The sequence below is a fragment of the Podarcis bocagei genome (assembly GCF_964188305.1).
Source record: "Podarcis bocagei genome assembly, chromosome: 11".
NCBI classification, from domain to species: domain Eukaryota; kingdom Metazoa; phylum Chordata; class Lepidosauria; order Squamata; family Lacertidae; genus Podarcis; species Podarcis bocagei.
Genome location: NC_138136.1, coordinates 4203106 through 4226000, shown reverse-complemented (window position 1 = coordinate 4226000; position 22895 = coordinate 4203106). Strand labels below are relative to the sequence as shown.

General features: G+C 46.6%; 1 protein-coding gene across 16 annotated transcripts; it reads right to left on the bottom strand.

Annotated features, from left to right (window-relative positions):
- Positions 1 to 3488: 3488 nt before the first annotated feature.
- On the bottom strand, positions 3489 to 22681 carry GCNT1 (glucosaminyl (N-acetyl) transferase 1). Of its 16 annotated transcripts, none has more exons than XM_081213805.1 (4): positions 21838 to 22104; positions 16237 to 16284; positions 11849 to 11986; positions 3489 to 7088 (listed from the first exon to the last, which is right to left on the bottom strand). In XM_081213805.1, exon 4 carries the CDS (start codon positions 7014 to 7016, stop codon positions 5706 to 5708), a length of 1311 nt encoding a protein of 436 aa, XP_081069931.1. In that variant the 5' UTR covers positions 7017 to 7088; positions 11849 to 11986; positions 16237 to 16284; positions 21838 to 22104; the 3' UTR covers positions 3489 to 5705. The 16 variants fall into 16 exon arrangements, 15 of the variants coding, with proteins under 15 accessions (XP_081069931.1, XP_081069930.1, XP_081069932.1 ...); XM_081213804.1 differs by having other exon boundaries at positions 11926 to 11986; XM_081213806.1 differs by lacking the exon at positions 21838 to 22104 and adding an exon at positions 21654 to 21829 and having other exon boundaries at positions 11926 to 11986.
- Between the last annotated feature and the right edge of the window lie 214 nt (positions 22682 to 22895).

Sequence of the window (22895 nt, the reverse complement as noted above, 5' to 3'; positions counted from 1 at the left end):
TTGCTTGAACAAGCGCAGCTATTAAAAGAGGAACAGCAGCATTTTATACCGTATTTTTCGCCCTATAGGACGCACCGGCCCATAGGACGCACCAAGTTTTTTGGGGAGGAAATCAAGGGAAAAAAATTTATTTCCCCCCCAGGTTTGCGCAGCCATCCCCAAGCTAGAAGAGAGAGACAGAGCGCTCCATCTCCCTCTTCTGCCTTCAGGGACAGCATCTCTAGCCTCCGTGGGGCAGCGGCTTGCCCCGCTGTCCCCCAGCTTATGGGGCTGGCGATGGGGAGAAGCAAGCTTGCTTCTCTCCCCCCCCCCCCGCCAGCCTCCAGATCAGGTCTGGGAATAGCGGGGTGGCGGCGCTCCGCCTCCCTGCTATCCCCCAAGCTTATGGGCTGCAGGCTGCTGCCTGCAAGCCTTGCGACCCCGCAGGACCTCGCGCCGGGATCCGGGGGGTGGCACGGAGCTGCAGGAAGCCCTGGAGCACAGGCAGCTCCGCGCCACCCTCCGGAGCCCCGCGCAGCTTCGCGCCGGGATCGGGAGGGTGGCGCGGAGGTGCCTGTGCTCCAGGGCTTCTTGCAGCTCCGCGCCACCCTCTGGAGCCCCGCGCAGCTTCGCGCCGGGATCCGGGGGGTGGCACGGAGCTGCAGGAAGCCCTGGAGCACAGGCAGCTCCCCGCCACCCTCCGGAGCCCCACGCAGCTTCGCGCCGGGATCGGGAGGGTGGCACGGAGGTGCCTGTGCTCCAGGGCTTCTTGCAGCTCCGCGCCACCCTCCGGAGCCCTGCGCAGCTTCGCGCCGGGATCGGGAGGGTGGCGCGGAGCTGCAAGAAGCCCTGGAGCGCAGGCAGCTCCGCGCCACCCTCCAGAGCCCTGCGCAGCTTCGCGCCGGGATCGGGAGGGTGGCGCGGAGCTGCAAGAAGCCCTGGAGCACAGGCAGCTCCCCGCCACCCTCCGGAGCTCCGCGCAGCTTCGCGCCGGGATCGGGAGGGTGGCGCGGAGCTGCAAGAAGCCCTGGAGCACAGGCAGCTCCCCGCCACCCTCCGGAGCTCCGCGCAGCTTCGCGCCGGGATCGGGAGGGTGGCGCGGAGCTGCAAGAAGCCCTGGAGCGCAGGCAGCTCCGCGCCACCCTCCAGAGCCCTGCGCAGCTTCGCGCCGGGATCGGGAGGGTGGCGCGGAGCTGCAAGAAGCCCTGGAGCACAGGCAGCTCCCCGCCACCCTCCGGAGCTCCGCGCAGCTTCGCGCCGGGATCGGGAGGGTGGCGCGGAGCTGCAAGAAGCCCTGGAGCGCAGGCAGCTCCGCGCCGCCCTCCGGAGCCCCGCGCAGCTTCGCGCCGGGATCGGGAGGGTGGCGCAGAGCTGCAAGAAGCCCTGGAGCGCAGGCAGCTCCGTGCCACCCTCCGGAGCCCCGCGCGGCTTTGCGCCGGTATCCGGAGGGTGGCGCGGAGCTGCAAGAAGCCCTGGACCACAGGCAGCTCCGCGCCACCCTTCGGAGCTCCGCGCAGCTTCGCGCCGGGATCGGGAGGGTGGCGCGGAGCTGCAAGAAGCCCGGGAAAGCCTGCATTCGCCCCATAGGACGCACACACATTTCCCCTTCATTTTTGGAGGGGAAAAAGTGTGTCCTATAGGGCGAAAAATACGGTATATGCAGACAAACCCAGTATTTTATATTACAGTACAGGCACTGAAATCCGCATTTCTCCATACTTTTCAAATTACTTTTCTAATTTATATTTTTGCAAACAGTATACTTCCCCCTCCTTGCAAGCAGTATAGTATATATGCAAAATCCCCCATACAGTGGTACCTTGGATTAAGAACTTAATTCGTTCCAGAGGTGCGTTCTTAACCTGAGGTACCACTTTAGCTAATGGGGCCTCCCACTGTTGCGCAATTTCTGTTCTCATCCTGAAGCAAGGTTCTTAACCTGAGGTACTATTTCTGGGTTAGCAGAGTCTGTAACCTGAAGCGTCTATAACCTGAAGCGTCTGTAACCTGAGGTACCACTGTATTTGTGCCAACCACTCTTTAAAAAAAATCCACCACCCTGTTTGTTAGCTTTAAAACCACTGCAGAATCTTGATGAGTGTGGCAGATGCAAGTTGCAGAATTACACACATGTTCCGTATAACCTGGATACACTTCCCCAAGTATAGAACCCCAATTAAGATTCATAGTCTCACTGCTGCCTAACAGACTCTAGGCTGAAATAGCTGACTAATATAATGAGATACTTAATTATTAGAATTAGCAATTAGCATCATGTTGGGGATATTATATTTATTTTAAATACGGTACTAACACTCAGATAAGAGAAGCCATTTTTGGTATTTTCTCTCACAACGTAGGAATCTAGAATCTAATTTATCATAGCTGGACATCACAGTCAAAATGGCTTAAAAATAACATGCTCAACTTCCTTTGGTATTGCAGAAGATCCATATGGAAAAGATATACTGGTACAGGTTTAGTTGCAGAGCACCAGTGTCAATTGCCTTTAGTTTTTATTCTCAGTGGCACAACCACAGTATGCTTACCAGGTCCAAGGAAACAGTCACCAGTTTTAAAGATAACCTTTCTTCCCATTTGTAAGTTCCATTTTCAGCAAGTGAAACATACAGCTGGGCTGGTGATGTAGCCTTCGCTTTCAAGCAGTGATTAACTGAAGTTTTACTTAAAACTGTGCAAGATGCAGCAGAGATCTCTTTATGACCCTGAAGTTAAAGTTTCACAGTTTTCAATAAAGCTCTTGTTCTCGTGTGCTGTGAGAATGATGGTTGGTACACAGAGAGTGGGTGGTACAGGACAAGTGCTATGCCGTGTTGCAAACCCTGCCCAGTTTTTGCTCTGGCTCCACCTACTAGCAACTTATGACCCCTAACAAATGCTGCCCCCAAGGGAATACAGCGCTCAACCCCACTGAAAATAGCAAGAGCAGGGCCAGCCCAAGACCTGAGGCAAACCCCAAAATGGGGGCCTCCTCCCCACCAGGAAAGACAAGGTGAGTGAAGATCAACATCAGGAACAAGGGAGTTAAAGAACTATCAACATTGCAATCTGCTGCCCCTAGGGACCCTGCCGCCTGAGGCGGTTACCGCACCTTACTGGGGGGGGGGGTAGCTGGTCCTGAGTGAGACACACTTCTAAGCAAGCAAGCATAGGATTGCATTGCAAACAACTTGGTCCCCTGCCAAGTTGCATTTTAAAGTTTTGCCTGGCTGTTGCAACACTACCCTTCTTTCTCTGCTAATGCTGCGCTAAGTACTCAACATTGCAAATGTCCTATTGATGCCAGAAATGGCATGCATTCGAAAATATATACCAACTATATAACAAGAGCTGTGTGTATATAAGTAAGATTCTAGATGTTATTTGTTCCCATAGTCTATAGCAGAGGAGCCATTTAAATGTAATCACTAATAAAATAGAAACTTCATTTATAATCATCCTAAGACTTTCAACTATAAGGTTACATATAGCATCAAAATAAATTCCTACACATTTCCCCTTCCTTTATTGCACTGTTAAATGTGTTTACGAACACATTGCCCTTCAAAAGAAGTTGAGTAACATTATAAAGGACACCAGTTCAGATACATAGGATGACTTGCACCAGAGCCACAATACAAGATAATGTGGTCCTGTGTACATATGTATGGCACATATTTGGAGTAGGTAGCTTCTTAGGAACAAGATAAGCAAGACATTTCAACCCAAACAGCTTAAATTAACAACCAAGTGTACTGTGAAGTCAGCATCCAGAGGCGGAGGGGTCAGTATCAGGTTTAAGAGCTCATACACCCAAAATATTAGGTCTGAAGTTCATTCACAGGCAGAAAGAGCAAGAAAATGGTAGTGAGGTGGTTGTAGAGATGTTATGGTCTGCAGCAGCATTTCCAAACCTAGGCCCTCCGGGCACTTTGGACTACAGCTTCTATCAGCCCCTGCTCACATGGCTGAATGGTTGGCAATGGGAACTGCTGGCTGGTCTGCAGCAAAACTCCTTAAAAATGGCAACTGAGCAAAAGGCACTGGGGGAAACAGATGCAAATGCAGGTTATTTGTGACCAGTTCATAATGAGCCCAGTTCGTATGCTCTAAAGAGGAAGGCAGAGCAAGAATCCCCAAAGCAACCAGACGCCTGTGCCTAAGATTGATTCTGCAAACAGCCTGGCATCCCGGCCACTCGACTGGGGGCGAGAGTCAGCAAAATGTGACCATACCTCCTCTTTGAGAAAGCGAGCTATGTTATATATAATAGGAATGCTGGTAGGTTTCCTTATCCTATTCTAAACTATAACTGGCTTTCTTCCATAGAAGATTGCTGATTTTTTTATACCATAGTAGATATAAAAGAGCAGTGCCGAAATATTACTGTTACAGAATTATACATAGTACAGATCAAGTGTTATGGAGCAAGAACACTTGGCAACACCTGAATCTTCAGTAGGGCATTTAAGTCCCCTCTGAATCACATGCACATCTTCAAAGCGACTCCCCAAAGGCCTAGGAAAAGATTCCCAGAGGCTTTAGAATGGTATTAGTTCTGAGAAGGGCTTCAGGCTGTAGGAAATGCAATCCGTACTGGGGAAGACAAGGGCATCAAACCCTGCCTAAGATTCTCACACCAAATATAAGAAGTGAGCCTATGTAAATCATACCATGCCAACATCTGCCTCGCTGACCTCGCAGAGGTTTTTGAAAAAAGGAAAGAAAATAGAAAATAGGTGACACCAGCAACAATTCTGAATGTCATGTTTTGCATTTCACACTCATGCCATTGAAGAAAACTGTTTTAATTTATATTTAAAGTGTTCAGAAAGTCAGGACTAATATTATTAAGTTACAATATCACTTGCATGAAATATTCCAAGAGTGTATCAAGCAACAAACAGAAGATATTGTATACAATGAAGCATTTATACGAACACAACAAGGCACATTAATATTTCCCTGAGAATATTTTAGCCAGTAAGCTTTTGCTGCATCACTTTTGAACAACTACAAAATGTGTTAAGAATACAGCCCACTATTAAAATTTATGCATAAAAATACATATTGTGGTTTCTATGAAGTATGCTAATACAAAGCTGTTGGCAGAGTTTTAAAAAGTTTCATGGATTTTCAACAAAAGCAGGATTTAATTATTTGGCTCTAGAGATACTTGCGCAAACTGTAAATGTGAACTCTGCAGAAGTTGTGGCTTTGGAATTTCTCAATTTTCTTTGTATTTGTAAGTATAGTCCTGCTAGACAACCCATGTTCTATCCTATGATGCCTGCTCACTCCTGGCCCCTCCCTCCCTTCTAATTGCCATTGCTTCATAATTAATTGGGGGGGGGATGCCCTTTGTAGCTCCACCAAAAAATTGAGAACACTGTTTAGATCTCTAATAAGATTCTTAAAGGCAGGGGAAGCTTTAGTCCAGTTTAACTGTTATGAAGTGCTAATGTTGAAAACCTGAGCTCTTTGTTTCCAATGACCATACCAAATGTTCTGTTGTTGTCTATTACAACAGAATGCATATGATGGGAATCCTTTGGGAACAGCAGAAAACCAAGACAAAGTATGTAGAACAATATAATCAGCTAGTAAACATCCTACAAGGCTTGTTAAAAAAGACCAGCAAGGCAGGTGGAAGAGACACTTAATCTCTAATATTTTTGACATCCTTATCAGAGGGAAAGGGTTTGTACCATGCAGATGGTTGCACTTTAATGGCTGTGCTGATACAGTGCTTTGTCTCTTAAATACTCCTCCAAGCAGTGAACTGCAAAGGGGTCAAAGTCAGTGTCAAACTTGTTGGCAAAGAAGTGGTGTTTTCGTAGCATCCAGTTCAAGTCTCCCACTCCAAAGACACACACAGAGCGGATGTGAATTCCGTTACAAGGTGGGTACGGAGCACCCCGGGACACATCCCCCTCAAAGTAATGCCACTTGACAAACCTGGCAAGAGCGTTCATGTCAGAGACATCATATTTCTCGCTGGCAGAGACTGCACCTGGAACCTCGGGAATTCGCTGAATAGTAGCCCACAAGTATTCATCAGGACTGTAAGTATCTTTGGCCCATTCTATAAAAGTAAGGATTTTGTTGTTCTCTAGGACATATTCAACAAACCTCCGACTAACAACAAAGTAAGCACTGCCAGAGAAAATGGGTGTATTAAGAGGTGGGTGTTGTTTATCTATTCCCATATTCTTCACTTTGCCATCAACAACTTCATAATGCTTCTTCCATCGTGTCTCCTTGTTTGAAGGCATTTTCTCGGTTTCCAAACTATTTTCACCCTTGAGAGCTTTTAGTTTCTCTACTATTTCTTGGTTAGTCTTGATAGGAAAATCCATACCACAAAGATTGATCAGGTATTTCCAGCTTGTGCTCCTCCTGTAGAGATCCTTCATGCAGTTGAGGTCTGCTTGCACTCTACTCCACGAAGCATATACTACACTCTCCAACTGGCTGGCAACAAAGACATTGTCAAAACATGAAGCAATCCCCTTCACTGCAGCCAAGAAAGACTCGGGGGACTTCTTATCAACATGAATGCAGTAATAGTTTTGTGGTGCGTAAATCGATCTCAGAAGTCTATCAAACATGTTAATTTTGTGATAAATTACTATTGAATATGCTATGGGAAACTCAGCTTCTTCTTTGCTCAGAGGCTGCATAATATACTTTCGCCTCTTAATAAAGGAGTTGCAGTCTGTTGTCATGTTGATGTAATCATTTGGAGTTAGTTTCAGGCTCTTTTTAAAAGAAACAGTTAAGAGCTCCAACTTCACTTTCTGAATTTCCTCTGGATCTCCCTGCAATATCTTGGAGCAGTTGATGTTACTATTTGGGTATTCATCAGTTAGCTCCAGACGCCCATGATGTATGTAGCTTGGCTTCTGATGGATTTTGATAAGGGACAAGGTGCCTGCTGTAAAAATCAACACCAGTAGAAACTTGAAGCGTAGGTTATGACAGTGACGAAGTTTCCTTCTCAGCATTTCAGAGTGTGTTTGCAACCTCCCATGCATCTAAGAGACTTTCTTCATACGCATGATCAGGATCCAGCTTCAGAGCCTTCTGTCTGCATTTCTCAGAAGTTCCTAGAATAGTGAAAGTACACATAAATTCTAATGAAAAATTAAATTCTGCATTTTTTATCTGTGTCACAGATAATCTGTGGCATGTTAAAGGTGCAATGCTTATTCACTAGTAGTTCTGTTGTGTCATTGGCATGCCCAGTCCAGGGCCGGTCTAGGGTCAAGGGTAGCCAGATACTATGAGCTGCAAATTCAATCAGCCCCAGCCATCATAGCCAACACACAGGGATAATGGGGGTTGTAGTCCAAAACAACTGAAGGGAATCGTGTTAGCTATCTTTGGCCTAGGTTGTTGTCTCTCTCTCTATATATATATGGCCACTTTACACATTATGCTGCGACCTCTCAGGAACGTTTGTCATCTCATAGTCCTAATTAATTTATAGGAAAAACTTAAGGTATGCTACATCATCTGTTCTGTTTTATATCTGCTAAAATCATAAACATTTTAGTTACAAAATCATTCTAAATAAAAAAATTCCTTCCAGTAGCACCTTAAAGACCAACTAAGTTAGTTCTTGGTATGAGCTTTCGTGTGCATGCACACTTCTTCAGATACACAGGTGTGCATGCACACGAAAGCTCATACCAAGAACTAACTTAGTTGGTCTTTAAGGTGCTACTGGAAGGAATTTTTTTTATTTTGACTATGGCAGACCAACACGGCTACCTATCTGTAACTAAAATCATTCTAATTATCAATGGCTGAACAACCTTTGGGCTCCTACTGCAAGTTTACAATCTAAAAATTACAGACAGGAAAAGAGGAAGGTAAGTAAGTAAAAAGGAACAACAACTGATTTGATAAGTTTATTGTTACATTTCTGTTCTGCTTTTCCTCCAAGCCACTCAAGGAAGCATATCAAGTTTGTGTACAGAGCAAGGCAAACAGGTAGTGAGTGGCTCAAGGTTGCTTCGCTTTGCGGTTGAAGGGGGAGCTGAACTTGACTCTTCTTTCTCCTAGTCAGACACTCTAACCATTATTATACCTCTGATCCAGAAAATATCACATGAATTAAGGACAGTAGAAAATAGAAGATTAAGAAGCTGCTTAAATAAAGACAAAGAGGAAGCAAACCTGATATCAAGAGGAACAGACGTCTGAGCACAGGATGCAACTAAAGTGATGGGGGTGGGGAACTCTGAGTGGTATTTTAAAATACAACACATGTGGTGATGTGGGAGGGGGAGGTAAGAAAAGAGAAACCAGTGAAGGCGCAAAACTACAGAAAGTCATGCAACCTGACAATAGTTACTCAGAATCCTAATTCTGTTCAGTCAATTTTGCTCTCTAGTAAGCCTACACAGGATCAAGACTGAGCCAGGTCATTTTGCGGCTAGAGGCAAAAGAAAGAATGCCGCCCTCGGCAGCCCCCTTCCCTTAGTCATCACCAGAGGCGACTGCGGGGGGGGGGGCAGTTGAGTGAAAGGAGGCCAGAGAGGAGCAGATGGCGAGGGGTCGCAGGGGAGGAGGCAAAATGCTCCTCAGAGGCCAGATCCGCTGCCTCACCCAGCCTCATGGGTGGGCTGGTCCTGCACTGGGATGGATCTAATGCTGGTCCTGGAACAGACCTGTTGAAATTAATGAACTTAACTAGCTTAGGTTCATTCATTTCAATGGGTCTACTCTGAGTAGGACTAGCACTAGTTACAACCCAAAGGACTGCAACCCTAGACACAAAGTAGCTGCAGTAGTTTATACTGGATAGAAGCAGTGAAGAGAAACTAACATAGAATTGTTTAACTGGTATAGTTTTCAACCTTTCCTTTGATATGTTTCCTTTCATATCCAACTGCAACAGTTCTTGTGGCCAAAAGTCAATAAGCTGCATGATCACATGTTAAGACTGAATCAAGCAAATAGATAACTCCCATGAGTAAAAGTAGTAGGTCAATGATGGATGTAAGCTTGCACAGAAGACCAAGTCCTTTTGTCTAATTAAACATAAATCTGAGATTTCTCATGGAAATAAAATACCGTATTTTTCGCCCCATAAGACGCACTTTTTCCCCTCCAAAAATGAAGGGGAAATCGGGGTGCGTCTTATGGGGCGAATGCCTGCAATCCTCGCGCGCCTGGCAGGAGGTCCCACCGGGTGCGCAAGGCTTGGGGCGGCAGCCTGTCGCCCGAAGCACGGGGAGCCCTCCGGAGGGCTCTCCCTGCTTCGGGCGAATGCCTGCAAGCCTCGCGCACCCGGCAGGAGGTCCCGCCCGGTGCGCGAGGCTTGGGGCGGCAGCCCGTCGCCCGAAGCACGGGGAGCCCTCCGGAGGGCTCTCCCTGCTTCGGGCGAATGCCTGCAAGCCTCGCGCGCCCGGCAGGAGGTCCCGCCCGGTGCGCGAGGCTTGGGGCGGCAGCCTGTCGCCCGAAGCACGGGGAGCTCTCCGGAGGGCTCTCCCTGCTTCGGGCGAGTGTCTGCAAGCCTCGCGCACCCGGCAGGAGGTCCCGCCCGGTGCGCGAGGCTTGGGGCGGCAGCCCGTCGCCCGAAGCACGGGGAGCCCTCCGGAGGGCTCTCCCTGCTTCGGGCGAATGCCTGCAAGCCTCGCGCACCCGGCAGGAGGTCCCGCCCGGTGCGCGAGGCTTGGGGCGGCAGCCTGTCGCCCGAAGCACGGGGAGCCCTCCGGAGGGCTCTCCCTGCTTCGGGCGAGTGTCTGCAAGCCTCGCGCACCCGGCAGGAGGTCCCGCCCGGTGTGCGAGGCTTGGGGAGGCAGCCTGTCGCCCGAAGCACGGGGAGCCCTCCGGAGGGCTCTCCCTGCTTCGGGCGAGTGTCTGCAAGCCTCGCGCACCCGGCAGGAGGTCCCACCGGGTGCGCGAGGCTTAGGGCGGCAGCGGACTGCTTGCGCGCACCTAGAAGCTTGGGGCGCGCTGAGCTCAGCACGCCCCAAGCTCCTGGTGTAGCGCAGCGATCCGCTAGCCCTGGGAGAGCCCCGCGGCTATCCCAAGGATAGCGGACTGCTTGCGCGCACGCAGAAGCTTGGGGCGCGCTGAGCTCAGCACGCCCCAAGCTCCTGGTGTAGCGCAGCGATCCGCTAGCCCTGGGAGAGCCCCGCGGCTATCCCAAGGATAGCGGACTGCTTGCGCGCACGCAGAAGCTTGGGGCGCGCTGACCTCAGCTCGTCCCAAGCTTCTGGATTAGCGCAGGGGTCCGCTAGCCCTGGGAGAGGCGCCCAGCTCTCCCACGCTAGCGGAGACCTTGCCTGCACGCAGAAGCTTGGGGCGCGCTGAGCTCCGCACGCCCCAAGCTCCTGGTGTAGCGCAGCGCACCTGGGGGGGGGGGAAATAAAAAAATTTTCCTTTATTTCCCCCCCAAAAAACTAGGTGCGTCTTATGGGCCGGTGCGTCTTATGGGGCGAAAAATACGGTACTAGGATCTTTAGAGACAGGCTGAAGTCTTCTGATTTTAAGGGACTAAGCAGCTGACAGTGCATGTCTGCAATCTGTAATTATTATTTTTTTTAAAGTATCCTAGCATTACATTTGACACCACAGAATTAACAGTGATTTAAACTGAAAATCTACAAAGAGAGAGAGATAATGAAAGTTTTCTGAAAGCCTTTAACTTAAAAGATGGGTGCTTGGCTAAACATTAATGTTACCTTAAACAAAAGTTTACATTCTTTGGAACCTCTAATTATATTCTTATTCAATCAGTCTGAGAAAAAGATCACTTTTCATCAAGTTCCAGCAGACGTTTATAGCAAATAAACAATCAGCACAGAGAATTGGGTATCATTCATTTTACCACCAACTCATTTATCTATGGTAACATACATTCCATGCACATATAGGACCAGAAGATCCGAAAGCAGCCCATGAAGTCCCATTTCTGAAGCTAAACAAATGTGGCCAGAGTGCGAATGGAAGAACCTGGCAGAAGCTGCCCTGAGTTCTGAGAAGGAAAGGCAAAAATACAGTATTTCACCACATAATCACCACAGATTTTACACTAAATTTGTGATGCAAAAAAGGGGGTGCGACCATTATATGAGGCCCCCGCCTGCTCCATGTTCCATGCCAGACCTCCGGTAGCTGCTGCCCCAGCGGGGGCTGTCTGGCTGTTCAGATTATTGTCCCTCCACCCTTGCCATCTTCATCCCAGACCACAGAGGTGGTGGCAGTGAGCAGCTTCTGGTCTCTGAACCCACACCTGCCCTCTCGCTCACGTTCACCGCCCCTTTCGTGGCAGCTGATTTGGAGACTGAGGGAGGGCTTATTCAGAAACCCCGTAAAGAATCCTCCACTCCACAGCTTCAGATCCAACCTCCCCCCAACTCGCTTTCATGTGAGGGGTCCTTTGTTTCCCGCCCCAACCTGCTGCCTGGCCTCTGGGAGATGAATGATATGCACCTAGAGGTGCCTGAAGGTTCTGCTGGGAGCAGAGGCAGACGAAGGGGTCATGGACAGGTGATGGAGGTGGTTGCTCACCGGCTGCGTCCCCTTCTTGGGTGGCGTATCCCGGGACGCCAACGCAGAACCCTCGCCGTTCTTGTGCTGCTCTTCAGGCAAGGCAGAGCAGTCCTGCAGCCGCTCCTGGCCGTTTGCCACAAGCCCAGGGACGGCCTGGGAGCTTATGGCTGAGACGGCGAGGAACGAGGGGAGCGGGGTGGCAGCTGGGGGAGGAAAGGAATTTACCATGCCACTCAACCAATTTTTGGACCGAAAAAACAGAGTGTGGCGATTATGTGGTGGTGACAATTAAGCAGTGAATTATGGTACAACTTTCAGACTTGGGAAGTATAAGGTTAAATTACAGAAACTGACTAACATGTTGAAGTTTGACCTCTTTTTACACCCCACTGCCCCTTCCTCCTTCTTTCTTCCTGAACAGCAATCAGCGTTCACCTTTGCTTCGCCCCAGCCAACATCCTGAAGAGACCACTGTGTCAATTTTCCAGGCAGAGACCTGTAAATGATGAACAAAGTCCTGGTTAACGGTCTTGGCTGGAGTTAGTGCCATGAAGTCCACACTGTTCAACTCCCTGCTAGCAAGGTAAAGAGAGATTGATGAAAGACTCAACTGTTGCTACAGCACATAAAAAGCAACCTGGCTATATTAATGCCCCCTCCCACCCTGCTAATTTATACTGACTTCACTGCCACATTCTGCATACTTTGGGTTTAATTCTGATGACAAAGATGAAACACAGAGATGCCAATCTAATTTGGCCTTCCTTGTAATCTCCCAGAATTGTCAAGGCACAGAGAGGAGTAAGGACCCCAACGTACATCCTGTAAGAAATAAAATGAGTGCCTGCTCATAGAAGAATACTTCATGGGGAGGGGGAATGTGATTTTTACAGCAGCATGTGAAGGAGCAGGTGGTCTGATGTTTCAAGAAGGCAAGGAAACACCTAGCAAAAGATTTGAGTCACAGGATAGAACATTGTAAGTAAGAAGAAAATTGGAAACTGATCTGCTTACCAAGTAGTGTTCACAGATTTTGCCTGTTGCAAGTGACATGCTCTCCTTGAAATTCTGGATCTCCTAAGTCAAGAACAGGGTGTGCATTCTGCTTCACACATAACTAGAGAATCCGCAAGAGCACAACTGTAAGTCACGTGCTCCTCTGTGGCTTCTGCGGAGCTTTCAGGCCGTTTCAGAGCTTACCTCCTGAACATGGTGTTATAACTGAAGTACGACTAATGCCATCTTGAGCCAAACAGTTCCCACTTGGATTTCAGTAATCATGCTGAAATGCAAGCTTAAGAGAGGAACAGAAAAATGACAAAGAACAGGAAAAGATATAAAGGAAAATTATAGAAGCATGCAAGGGCATGACATTCTATGAACAGGAAAATGGCATCTGTGGTTTCTAGCAGTAAGTCCATATCACAGGGCGTCTTGCCTATATATGACTATAAAAGGAGAGTGTAAACAGAGACTGAGGTTCCACCCTCTGATCGCTTTCCTGGTTGCTTGCTGTAACCTTTCCTGCTTGGGCAAGAAATAAAACTTTGCTTTTAGAGAGTTCCCAGGTGTCATTCCTCATTGCTAGTGAGTAAAGGACTTGGCTGTGCAATGGACCTTGGCTGGAGTTTCCTCACATCAGTGGTAGCAAGCAGGCAACCAGGGAAAGACCAACAGAACACATGAGGATTAGGAGGCTCCCCTGGCACTTTTGTCTTTAGGTGCCAGGAAAAAACATTCCTCTTCTCTCAAGCCTTTGGCTGATTAAAAAATCTAGGGGCTTTTAAACTGTGTGTGAGGAGGGTTATTGCTTTTGCTACTATGGTATGTATTTTTGTGTTATATTGTAATTCCTGTGATCCTTGGATGAAGAGTTGTATAGAAATGAAGAAGAAGAAGAAGAAGAAGAAGAAGAAGAAGAAGAAGAAGAAGAAGAAGGAAGAAGAAGCAGCTGCAGGTGGGAAAAAGCTGAATGACCATGATTCTGCAAGTCACAGGGCTATGCAGGATAAAAATGGGGTTTCCAAAGACTTTTAAAAGGATTGTGTTGTGTGCTTAAGCACTCCCTAAATGTTGTGTTGCTGCCACAAACTTGTTTGATCCACTATACAAAAAACCCAGCAGCCTTGGACATTGTCAAATCTTTCATTCAGTTTGGGTTCAACAGCAAACTCCAACTCACATGGCATAGTAAGATATATACTAAGCCTGCAACATGCTGGACCTGAAAGGCATTTGAATCTGAGCTTGCATTTTAAGTATGACTAAGGGAGAAAACATTGGGTGTGTATGTGTATGTCTGCCTACTGACAATAATGCTTCGCCACTGTTGGAGTGGACAATGGCTTTTACATTTTTTAAAAGAAGTGGCTACTCTTTAACACATAATGGATCTTGATTTTTCATGTTAAAAGATGCAAAAGAGTTCAGCAATAACAAATCCAGCAGCAAGATTTTTAGTTTGGCTTAGCATGACTGAGCGAAAGTACAGGTTCTGTGAGTGAAGACTGAAGCTACAGCATGACTTCTCTGCTCCTGGTGCTGCTGCTGCTGCGCTACCCAGGGCTGTGCTCTCTTCCACCTGGGGCTCGTGATCTGTCTCACTCTGGACAAACCATGGGCTGTAACCATTTGTGGTTTGTCTGCGGGAAACAAAGCACAAAGACAAGTTCAGGCATAATGCTAAGTTGGTCACACAGAATATTGATCTAGATAGGCCTTTGGTCTAATCATGTCATCAGCCTAGTAAAATGCCAAAGAGAAGAACAGTAGCAACACAATGGATGTGGAATTTTAAGCATTGTTGAAAGGTTTTGAAGAAAATGACCTTAATAAAGAAATGATAGAAAAGCAGGAGAACCACTACATTTCCTCCTAATAGACTATGGATACCTATAGTCTACATCCTACGTTGTCCTACTCACATAGGTGATGCAATTGATGTAAATCCTTCTTGTCCAGTTCTTGATCAATCCTCACCTCACTATCGCTCCCTCCCTTCCTCCCTCCCTCTTTCCATACTGCTGTCTATCAAACTCCTATTCATGTGCTCTTCTCTCTGGCTGGGTAACCATAAACTTCATTGCAGAATACAAAGTCTGCTAGAAAACTTAGAAATTAGGATATGCTGTGGAAATTAGAAGTGCTGTTTGAGAATCAGATGGGTAGAGGAGCTTAGAAAGAGGCCAAATCTTCTGTTTGGATGATTGATGGCTTTGTCAATGCAATTACAGCAATCTTATAAGTACTATATTGCTATCTTACTTCGAATCAAAATGTAGTGATATAGAGCGAAGTTCAGACTAACATTATCTTCCATATAAAGAAATTATGTGCTTTGAATGAAGCACCATACAACTGATTGATTTGCTTCAGTTACAGTCTTAAATCTGTGGTCTTTATCACTGGTCATTCTTTATTCTCTGAATTTCTGGGTTGTTAATGAGTGACCCCTGATTAGATGACTACATTAAACACAAGACTGTTCTTTCTTGCCTTCTCTTGCATTGTGTTCCTGTGTAGGATTCACTCTGGGAAATGAATCAGTGGGACCTTCATGGTGGAACTATTCTCCCTCCTCCACATCTTTTTAAAGAGGGACAGATAAGGGGTGTCAAAAAAAGAAGGTTGTTGAAAACAAAAACCATACTTCTAACATTATTCCCTGCCTATGTGCAAACCACACCTTAGAGATACCGGCTAGTTTAATCAGGAATCAGAATGAAGTCACCTGGTATTAATTCAGCTGCAATCAACATAGCCAATGGTCAGAGGTAGTGGGCGTTGCAGTTCAACAACATCTGGACTATATATATTTCCAACCCTGAATTATAGGAACCATCCTGTGTTACTGACCTATTAATTTGCATAGTTTACAAAAAACGCAGAGCTGAAGTTATAAGAAAAGGGATTTGTCTTTACTCTTGCATAATAGGATCATTTAAGCAACTTAAATATGGATTCCTTAAACCTTATGTTCTTATTGCATTTTAGAAGGCTTTTCTCAGATTAGCCCTATGACCAACTAAATTTAATCTTAGAAAATGACATTATAGTACTTTAATCATTAGTTGTCTTTGTAGAAGTGTTTGGGGTGTTGTTTCCTATTTAGTAAAATTAGGCTTTTAAAAAGATGAAATAAATATGAGCTAAACTCTAAAGGAGCCTTTCCATTATCAAAGGTGCCCAGTGCCCCATTTGAAGGAAATGCAGCCCCCCAAATGGTACTTTCAGGAGCAGTCGGGGGAATTTGGGGGAGGAAATTGGTGCCAAGTGTTCTGATTTTAATCAACACCATACTGGGGGCCAGTGGCTGCTTTACCTTAAAAAGAAAGAGGGTGAATTAAAAATCCCTGTTAAAGCACAAAGTGCACTGGGTGACAATGAATACTAAGACATAAAACAAAGTTTTTAAAAAATGGGACTGGGATTGCTTGGGAAAGCATGGAAAGCATTCAAGCAGGTATATATTGTGAAAGGAAAGGACAGCAGCAAGAAGAAGCTGGCAGCGACGGCAGGTTAGGGGTTAGGGGCGCAAATTACTTGCCTTGCCCCGGGTGCTGACAACCCACGCTACGCCGCTGCTTACACATTCCAATGTCATTTATGCACATATCACGGAAGAGAAAGATGAGTAGCTCTTAAAACAGCTAGTTATCATATTTGAGAACTGATGCTACCTTGGCAGCCTATTAAAAAACAACTATAGTGCCCACCATTAAACTTGAGGATGAAATATGCACTCACATAATTTTATGTCCAGGAAAATTAGAACAAACCAGTTTGAGAGTACACCTTGTGGAAGAAAAAGGAAATTGCCACAAATAAACATGGTTTAACAAATTACCGTATTTTTTGCACCATAACACTCACTTTTTTCCTCCTAGAAAATAAGGGGAAATGTCTGTGCGTGTTATGGAGGGAATGCCTACAGGTGGCATGCCTACGGATTTTCCTCCTCTAAAAACTACGTGCGTGTTATGGTCGGGTGCGTGTTATAGAGCGACAAATATGGTATTATTACAGACAGCAGAGACATTCTTGGTAAGGAATTGGTTCCAGCTAATTAAGGAAATGCAATTAATTTTGTTTTACTTTTAAGGTAGACCCGGTACAAGTTGTTGTTGCTGCTGAAGTGAAATGTGGATTAGACAGTGCTACTATAAAACATATAAGCAGCTGCCTAAAAGACTGCATGCAAAAGGTATTAGGAATGGAAAGACAGTGAATAATGCTGGTCAGTGTTTTCATTAAGTGCTGCTGATAACACACTTTCAACATGAAACAGAAAGAGGGACTCAAGAGATAAGTCTCTGAATTCTTAAAGACTGAAGAGCTAGCAGTGACTGAAAGAGAGTTAAATTCTTTAGGCTACAATCCCAGCCTCACTCTTTGATATAGCAGAACTTATTTGTGAATAGACACGACTAGGATTGCACTATCAGTGTAGAGTGCAATCCCTAGAGTTGCCTTGCAGGCTAGTCTGGCATCCTCAAATTGCACATGGCCAAGGGCTTATACAGGCAGCAACAATTTTAGGTACATCCAGTTGATGCGCGACTGCCAACATGCGGGTCCTTTTGGACCTGGAAAGGGGCAGAACAGAACGGGGTGGGTAAGGGTGGCACGCTTATATATGTTCTGCTGGCGTGTGTAGGGGCCCTGTGCAAAATGATCACCACCTGTAGAAGCTTGACTTAACAGTGACTTGCCCTTGACTCCTCAGTTTTGTTTATGGCTGAGCCAATATTTGAGCAATATTATTCCCAGATCATGCTTTTAATATGCTTCAATATAGCTAGTAACAAACTAGCAGGAAACTTCCTTATATCTAATTTAGTATTGTCTACACTGAAAGCAGCTCTCTAGGGTTTCAGACAGGGTCTTTCTCAGTCATTCCTGAAGACTGAACCTGTAATCTTCTGCATGCAAAGCACATGATCTGCCATCAAACTGGCAATTCTTGAAATATTGTGGATTGCAAGAGAAAACTAAAATCCTGTTACTATATGGTAAAAAGGGGAGGAAATACAAAGGTAGGTTTTACTGACAGAATAATGACTTATACATAATAGCATTGTTAGACTGCACTGATTATGACCTTACACAGCATAGCATGCACTGCAAGTGTGATTTAATTGTTACTCACAGCATTATGGGATCATTTCCTGTGCCATCTTCTGTTAGTATACTTAACAATATTTGTATATAGAATCTATAAGGGTGAGGGAAATTATAGGGGTCCTTCTCAGCTGGGAGGCAGGGCACCCATAAAATGGTGAAAAGACATCACTGACGGCATCCAGGCAGGAGAGGCAGAGTTAGGGGAGTGCAACTGGATCAGTCATACTGGATGCAGAGCCTTGGCGCCACCACCAGGGATGCCACAATTATGATTTAGAATGGAGTGTGACAGGTGGAGGGGCGCTGGATTTTGGTGCTGTACAGGGCACCGCTGAAATTTGAGACAAGATCCACCATTGCACACAGGGACAGATCAAGGCCATAATGGTGCCTGGGATATGGCCATAGTAATAGAAATCTACACAGATAACATTTTGTCATAATTAAGGAAGGAGTTCTGTAGGATCTTTTTGCCTCTTAGAATTCCAAAATGAATTCAGAAGGGAAGATTATGCACTGTTCCTTCAAGCTGGTGAGCATTTGCTTACGAACTTTCCACAACTAAAAGATGTCCTGGTTATTATTAGTATTCATTCTTCCACAAACTAAAAGAGATAATTTCCAAAGAATGATGGCTACTAATTGCTCATTCCCGTTTGGCCTGGGCCAGTCAGGGTCATGTAAAGAAGGACAGCTTCTGCAAGATACCACACCATTGTTCTAAAAAGAATGTGACTGGAAGTGCCAAAGAAAAGTTCTTGCAATAGGGAGAAGCTCCAGGGAACTCTTGCAAACATTGCTCTTGCTTGAGACAAATAAGATTATACAGACTTGAAGTTTATGAATGCAGCGGAGAACAGTCATATAATAAAACAGCACAATATAACCTCCTTTAAAAGGCAGTGTTTCAGAAGGGTATTTGTTCATTGTGAAAAACTGGGTGGGACCAGACAGCAATCATAAACTATGCAGCACTGTTACTGATCATCCCTTTGTGATTTTGCACAATATTTGTATTCATAGAATTCTTCCCTGTGGGGGACTTCCATTAAGCCCTATTGCTGTTCAGTCTCTCTTCTTGCCTATGGGGCTGGCTTAACACCCTGACAGGAGCTCCACTGAAACAGATGGTGGCTGTGTAGCAGGAATGAGATGACAATCAAGGCTTCCACTGACACCACCTTATTAAAGTTCCTGAAAAGAAACCCAAGCTTACCCTGACCATCCCGCGATGGCAGGATAATTACTTCTTACAAATTAAAAAGGAAGAGAAGAGAATAAGTGAATTTTAGCAGAAAGGATAAACCAGCCAAGAGCTACCCAAAACAGAAAAGGCCTTTGTGCCTCGGCACAACAGCTTCTATGTTCTTGGCGAGCCTGAAATCTGTTACCTCCAGCCTTATTTAGAAGACCTGTTTGGAACAGCACAGATTCCAAATGGGCCACTCACACCCCTGTTTAAAAGCCACCAACCCCTCCTCTTTCTTTTAAACAGATACCCTTTTCAGAACACCCTAGAAAAGGAGGCCTGAGGCCAGATCAATCCTGAATTGCCTGCTCATGACTGCTCATCATAAATAGCCACAGATGGTCAATGGGGAATAGCTAGGTATCTGCTGCCCTTGAGCACCAGGGATGCTATTTAAGACTGGGGGCTTCAGTTGATGGGAAGTAAGGAAGCAGTACAAGTAAATAAATGATTTTTAAAGCATGTTTGCTTATACACATGCACATTTCAAGTTAGCACCCAGCTTTCCCACAAGGTACTGAAGTAGTCAGTCCTCAAGAAAGTATCAAGAAAACTTAAACAGAGAACAAAGATTTTTTTTAAAAAAATGCTTGACTATAATTCTGCACACAGATCCTACTTTAATCAGAATGGTGGCACCTGCCCATGAACTGGTAGGTGCAAGAATGCAGGCTTAGCTACTTTTCTAATCCACCACTTTTGTACTCTGAAAGTTTGTGCAGTATTTTTAATAGGCTGGAAATGTGCCAACCTCTTTGTCCAAGAGTGTTGCATTACAGATCAAACAGAATCGTTCAGCAGCTGCAGCTGCATTTTTATAACAACTCCTCCTGAAACACCTGTGTGAAGGTATGTTTTAAAAAAGAACGAACACATATTCAACATGCTTCAGGACCTGCTGGATAGCTTTTAACTACACTCATGCAACTTAAATTACTTTCAATCATATTTGCATTTAAATTAAGTAATCAGCCCTGATGAAAGCTGCCAGATCATCAGTAATAAGGGCAAGGGCATCGTTTATGGTGTACAATTGTACCTACCTTTGTTTTACCAGTTATATTTTGAGCGGAGATTGTTCTAAATAATGGGTTAGTGTATCCACAGTCCCAAATCCTTCTGGCTAATTTAAAACAAAAACATCATGGCTATCTGACCAATGCCGATTACACTGCTCTAAATTTAGCCCCCCTCCCCATTTTATTCTACATGCCAGAGGGGAGTCCCAGACAAAAAGAAGTGTGCGGAGCAAGTGATGCAACTCTAACTTTTGTACAGGAGGCTATATTCCAGGCATGTGCAGGTGGAAAGTTTCTACATGTGCGTACACCCCCCCCCCAAAAAAACCCCACATTATCTCTCCAGGTTTCATCCAGATAACATCACAGTTCAAGGTAACATTCCAGCTCAGAAAGAGTCCTTGAAAAGGTCACACAGCAGCAGGGCCAGTGAAGCGTGAGGTCTGAGGAGGCAGGGGCTGGAGGAAGTCCAGAGGACTAGACAGAGAGGCTTGGTGGGTGGAGCATATTTGGTCCCTGGGCCCAAGATTGCCCACCCCTGCCCTACAGCTTTCTACACAGGGCAAACAAAGCAGATGCCAGGCCAAGAAGAAAACAAATCCAAACCTGGCATAGGCTTAGATCAGGGGTCACCAAACGTTTTCAGCAGGGGGCCGGTCCACTGTCCCTCAGACCTTGTGGGGGGAAATGAATTCCTATGCCCCACAAATAACCCAGAGATGCATTTTAAATAAAAGCACACATTCTACTCATGTAAAAACACACTGATTCCTGGACCGACTGTGGGCCGGATTTAGAAGGTGATTGGGATTTAGAAGGTGATTGGGCCAGATCCGGCCCCCAGGCCTTAGTTTGCCTACCCATGGCTTAGAACCATATTCAGAGGCCTGAGGAGAAACATTTCAACCTCCCAGGACACTGGTTTTAAGAGGCTGTTTTTCATGCAAATAACCTCAAAAGAGAGATTTTCCAGCACTGAAGGACAAAATTATGGTATCACCTGTGGTGTGAATAGTTCTCATTAACATGTTAATTAGCTGACCAAGGTAAAGGTATCAGTACTGCTGTGTGAATGCTCACTGGTCTTATTTTACATATATTTAAATTTTAATGTTAATTGTCAGTTTTCCTTTTTTACACTGTGATTTCATCAGACCTCACAATATGAGGATGGTAGACCTACAGCCATGTGCATATATATTCTTGCTGACTTCAGATAATACATACATCATGCATCTCACAAAGTGGCCTCTAGTCCATGAAAGTTGATGTTATAATAAACCTGTTAGGCAGCAATCCTAACCCTCCATACCTGAGTGCAGGTCCCACTGAATTCAACAGGACTTAATTGGCTAGGGTTGCACTGTGAGTTGCTAAAGCTGACTGCCTTGTTGATACCTCTCCAGAAATCATTCAGCAATGTAGGGCCTGAACTGAAATTATGCCGGCAGGAACATCAAGCAACCCATATATGAACTCAAGCAAAACAATTACAATTACAATATTTGGGAGGGGGGAAGACATCCTGCTGTTAAACCAGAAATCCATTTTTGAAACTTTTCTCTTTCAAAGGAGTGTTCCTTTGCCGGCTGATAACGACTCTAGTTCGAAGAGATACTGGCAGGGAGTTAACGCTTATCAAAGCCTCACAGCCATTTCCGAGCACACCATTTGCACCCAGTTCCCTTTTCTTTTTAGCAGGAATTCCTCCATGAAAGCGGCTTCCCCTCCGCCCGCTTCGAGCCCAAAGACAGAAGCGAAGCTTGTCTTACCTGTATAACCTTTCCACTGATAACCATGAACGTGTGGAAGAGCTTTTTAGAACTGAATGCCTGAATCAGATCCCTCCCTCCCCCCCCCGAACACGTGAAGCTCGGGTGCAGCAAGCAAGCAGATGCAAAAGAGCTGAGGATCGCACCTCCCTCGCCCGCCTAGCGCAACCCGCTGCGCGCCCACCTTCTTCCGCGCGGCTCATTCCCTGGCGGCGCCTGGAGAAGCGCAGCGGCGGGAGGAGAAGGCGCACGATCAAGTCCGATTCGTTTCCTTTCTGTGCGGAGGCGGAAGCGCGAGCCTCCCCGCGAGGAGAACACGAGTTGCGCGGCAAAGGGAGCAAGTCAGCCGGCCGCGAGTGGCGCGCATCCTCAGGAGACTCTGCCAGCCCAGAGCCAGGAGGGCGAGGCGCCCGGCTCCCCGCTGCACCTCGCCTCTGGCTCTCGCTTCTGGCGTCGGAGGCGCCTCCCTCCGCCACCAGCTTCCCCCTCGCCGGGCCTGAAAGCCCCTCCCCGCCCAGGAGCCCAGAGAGCAGCCTTGCGCGCGCTCCTGGCCGCGGAACCCTCCAGGCGCGCCGCCGCTCCCGCCCAGCTACCTGCCGCCGCCGGGAACCCCGCGCGTGGCCGCCTTGCGCCGAAGCGGGGCGGCAATCCTGCGCGCACTTGCCGACTGAGCGCCTCCAAGGAGGCAGCATTTGCTCTTACTTCTATCGCGGCGGACAACACCGTCGTAGCGAACACGGAAATACCGTTAGAACGACGCATTAAACAACAACGCCCGAAATAAAACAGCAGCAATAGATTCCGCCAGCTGTGCATTAAATCGCAAATGCCTGCTGGGCAAATGGAGCGGCTTTTACCTTGTGCCTCAAAGTGGCCATTGCAGGGGGAGAGCAATGTCAGGCCGAAGAGAGGGCGCAATCTGGAGGCTCCTTCCACCTGTGCTGCGCCTTGTGTTGCCACCTGGCTAGCAAAGCTAATGTTGGGGCAACAAGAAGGGCATCTCTGGTTGATCTTAGTAGTTAGGTGGGCACTGGTGGTTGGTGCCCATTGGGCAGGCAGTTGGAAGCACAGCCAAGGACAGGCAGAGCCGCCCACCGACTGGTTGTAAGAAGGCTGGCAGGGAGAGGCTGGCTAAGGTTGTTGGCATGCTGCCCCTTTCATCCTAACAGTATTGCTGAAGGTGGGGCAATACTGGAGAAGGTGTTCCTTCAGCTACCTGGGCTCAAAGTCATTAGGGGCACA

Coding starts and splice junctions, on each gene's coding strand:
- GCNT1 (XM_081213809.1), bottom strand. CDS start 7,016: ATGCATGGGAGGTTGCAAACACACTCTGAAATGCTGAGAAGGAAACTT.